Source organism: Bremia lactucae, linkage group LG2 (genome assembly GCF_004359215.1).
Source record: "Bremia lactucae strain SF5 linkage group LG2, whole genome shotgun sequence".
NCBI lineage: Eukaryota > Oomycota > Peronosporomycetes > Peronosporales > Peronosporaceae > Bremia > Bremia lactucae.
This window is the reverse complement of record NC_090611.1, coordinates 5,656,136-5,660,348: the sequence shown is the minus strand read 5'-3', so window position 1 is coordinate 5,660,348 and position 4,213 is coordinate 5,656,136. Positions and strand designations below refer to the sequence as shown.

The window sequence follows — 4,213 nt, the reverse complement described above, 5'->3', positions numbered from 1 at the left end:
CTGTACGTATAGAGGAAGACTTCTCTTAAGGCAAGTTAGCTTAAGAGTGTAAAATGAAAACTGTATTAATATAGTTAAGTGTCTCTTAGTCTATCTTTGTAAATGCTGACTTAACTATAAGCTAATACTAAATATGTAAATAAATTCTGTATTAATATAGTTAAGTGTCTCTTAGTCTATCTTTGTAAATGCTGACTTAACTATAAGCTAATACTAAATATGTCCAAATATTATCTACCATTTAGATAATATATTAATTAACAACCTTTAAGTGTTAATTTCATGTAACGATACACCCCGTTACAAAAATAGCTTGTACGACTCCCTGAGTTGTTAAATTCATTAGTTCAATAGAACTGAGTGACATTCTGAGTCTGAAAGTCTTCCTCTGACCTTAGGAGCGAGGTAGCTCCGCTACAGGGCAAGTATACCCCCCCTTTATTGAAAATTGGTATCATTGAAATCCCAGTTATAATGAGTGGTTACCACCAGATACATATCTGGTGGCCGAAATCTATTTTATATGTAATTAGTTTAGTAAGGTTTACATTTTAAAACAAAAAATAAACTTTTTTTTCCCTTGCCTTTCTAAGGCTTACGCTGCGATCAGTGGTCCACGTCGCAGGAGCTCACGTCCAAGACTGTATAGGCCCGGTTTGTGACTATTTAGGGGTGTAAGCCGGGGGGGGGGGCTATACCGAAAGGGATGTGTGGCAATGCCGGCTCCCAAAAAGTATTTTCTTACTCACTGTACATGGCAGCACCCTTTATAAACTTCATCTGAAATACTGAAATAAATGCACATAGTAAAGAGCAAATGACTGACCAGCCCACCAGAGCTCGATCGCTGCCAATCCTCAGACTACGCCTAGATAGCCGGGCACCCCCTTCCTTTCACATCTTAACAAGCATGTTTGCTTCATTGGAATTCGGGCTTGGAACCTTGGCGCTGTACCAGCATACACCTGATTTCGCCGCCATCAAAAGCGCAGTGGAAAGTTCATGTCAGCTTAGCTTTACGCCTGCGCATTTGCAACAGATTTTACACATACTGCCCGGTGCGTATGTATTAGAGTGGAAAAAAAATACGCGCACAGCTCGTCGTCAAGCGCGTGAAGAGGGTGGGGCCTCCCTACAAGCGCATCGCCAGCGGCTAACGCATTGTCCGTCAGTGCTCACGCTACGCAAACAGCAGCTGCCTTCTCCATACGAAAGTTGCGAAGGCATTGAGGCTCGACTTAATCTGTTTGTCGAAAGGCTAAATATCTTTTTAGAAGACCAATTGGGGGCTATTAAGAAGGAGTTTTCCGATATGAACGAAGATGAGCTTAACCACGCTTTGAAACTTGTGGAAATTGAGAAGGCCGAGCTGCCTAAAATTCCGGTGGAAATCATGGCAGATCATGAAAAATTAGCATTTCTGCATCTGAAGAGTTCGAACGGACAGACAGGCACCACACAAAAGAGCAAGACAAAGAAAATGCACGAGGAGGTAATGGCGAAGCCTGTGCCGCAGACCTTAAAGTCGTTGCCGGAGTGGCTTATCTATAAGGTTCGTAAAAACGAAGTGTATCGCAAGGGTGTCGTCGATCATAATACAAAGGCGCTGAAAAAGCGAATGTTGTCTTCGCTGCCGCACCTCAGCGATCAGCTGCAATCCTTAGTGATCGTCACTAAGAAGTCAATCTTTCTTAAGTCAGAAGTTGTATGCCGACTCGCCGTTCGAGCTCCTGTTAAGGGTAAGGTTGAAGAGCAGCTGTACATGCTTGAGTCAATGGTTCCGGAATGGCTTACTGTGGTTCTCAGCGACGGCAAAGAGTTTGTTAAAATTTCGACCTCCTGCAAATACAGCGCCGTTAAGGCTTCGATACGTCGCGCTATTTCTGTTGGAGCTTGAATCACGATAATTTTATACCTTTTCCAAAAAAATTGGATGGAAAGAATTTTTTTTCGAGTAGAAGTTTTGAGCATGAAATAATGAAAAAGTAAATGAACTTTGTCTCTCTAAACCAGTATCAAAGGTCTTAATGGCGATGAAAAACTATGCATGTCTGGTTATATTAGCTTCTGCTGATAGCAACCTGGGCAAATCACTTGTTCAGGTTGAAAGCCGGCAACTGTAGACAGGATGTTTGCCATTACATTTGCGAATAGCCTTGGCCGACACGGTGCTATGTGGGACAAAAAGTCGAAAGAAATAAACGAAGATTGAGCGCTGCAAAATTTCTAACGGGCTCAGCGGTGGGACGGCATAAGCAGTCCTCCCACCGAGCACAATAGAGCCTTTTTAATAGCAAAAGAAGACCATTGCGCACGATGACATCACGATGTCGAATTGTTGATCTTGAAACAGCACGATACGGAAATCTATATATTGTATTACAACGATTACTTTATGGTTAATGGGACGATTTTTTTAAAGATGGGATGAGAAATAGTACGTATATTGCTAATTTTTGGCCTGATTCCAATTTATTCAAGACGTGACGGGCTTAAGTTGCCCTAACGTTACATATCCCCGTCAAGTGCACTTGGTGTACTTCAGGAGATGGTCAATTACTTAAATAGAGGAATTAGACCCACCACTCGGGTGTGGTTCACATTTGTGACCAACTGTTGTGAAACGGGCTAAGGTTGCCGTAATGTTACACAGTCCCCGTTAAGTACACTTGGTGTACTTAAGGAGATGGTCAATTACTAAATAATAGTAATTAGACCCAGCACTCGGGTGTGGTGCACATTTGTGACCAACCCTCGTGTGTGTGATGCACATAGGCGCATTCACGTTAAGAGGGATGACGCCTAGCGTCATCCGTTACGCGAGGTATTTAAAAATACGCTCGCAATACATATTAGTGTTATCTTCAGAGATAACATTTTAATTGGTAAAAATAGGTATTTGTATTTAATTCTATTAAATATAAATCAGTCTGAAAACTGCGCACGAGGGGACGGATTACCGCTCCCGTGACGACACTTAACCAAAGTACTTAGTGTATTGGGTGAGGTTGCTTGCGCGCCGCAAGAGAAGCAGGTTTAACCGCTTCCTCGCTGTGCAAGGGTGTGTGTCTAAGTAGAGCGTAGCTGCATTACGACGTGCCCGCCTACACTTGGTAGCACCTGAAATTCTTCCCACGACCCGAATCTCTGCGTGTGTACGTGAGGATGAGCCTCATGTAATATTGATTGGGCTCATTTCCTCCACCTCTCCGAACATCATCGGGAGGTGGCAGGGCTTATGGCGCAGGGACTTGGTGAACAAGCCCTGGACAGGCTCCTGGGTTGTCCTCCTGAGCAACATGTTGCTGAGTTGGAGCAGTTTGAGGCATTCGTGCTCGGACAGCGTAGGGCCGCGTCCGAGGCACAAGGCCATGCTGCGGCGGAGTCCGTCACTTAGACTCAGGATGAGCTGAGGCATGAGCAGGCTCGGATCGAGGCTCTCAACAGGACTGTTGACATGCTCTCTACCCGGCCGCATCGGCCGAGGCCCATTCGGATGGTCCCGCCCAAGTTCGATGGAACTGCGGCGCACACGATTGTCTACTGGCTTTAAGCCGTGGAGCAATGCGGTGTCGCCCAGCTCATCGAGGACAACAGCCGGATGGTGTCGTACGCCATGTCGCATCTGCGCGGTAAGGCCTCAGAGTGGGCTTACTCGGCATTTATGGCGGACAGAAAGGCGTTCCCTACATGGGCGATCTTTAAGAAAAGATTCGCGTCATGTACCAGCCGCCGAACAACGAAGTGTTGCTTCAGGCGCGCTTCTTTGGAGCGCGACAGGCGAAGCGATCTCTGCAAGAGTATGTGCAAGGGATGCGCTCGCTGTCGGCGTCCATTACCGTAGGTCCGATTCCGGAGCACATTAAGGTGCCCACGTTTATAAACGGACTACGGCATGGCCCATCGCGACAGGCCCTTTTCAGAAAGGTGCCGTCGACCATGTAAGAGGCAATCCAAATTGCCTTAGTTGAGGAGCAATCCTACAACAGTGCCTCGGCGACAGCTTGGTATAAGCCGTCGGCCGAGAGGACAGATGCCACTCCCATGGAGTTGGGCAATGCAGACATTGTCTGTCTTGAATGCGGCAAGCGCGGCCATATGATGGCTCGCTGCTATGCCAGGGTCCCTGCTGGGGCAAAAATGCCAGCAAGAGGACTCCCTTCCCAAAGGGCGATGGCAAGAACCAGCGTGCGAGACGCATGAGTTCTGCATC

The 4,213-nt window shown here is 46.4% G+C and overlaps 1 protein-coding gene across 1 annotated transcript; it reads left to right on the top strand.

Moving 5' to 3' along the window:
• Positions 1–910: 910 nt before the first annotated feature.
• On the top strand, positions 911–1,897 carry CCR75_009819 (uncharacterized protein; the record flags this gene model as incomplete). The annotated part of the gene is made up of 1 exon (XM_067967856.1): positions 911–1,897. One exon carries the CDS (start codon positions 911–913, stop codon positions 1,895–1,897), a length of 987 nt encoding a protein of 328 aa, XP_067822105.1.
• Between the last annotated feature and the right edge of the window lie 2,316 nt (positions 1,898–4,213).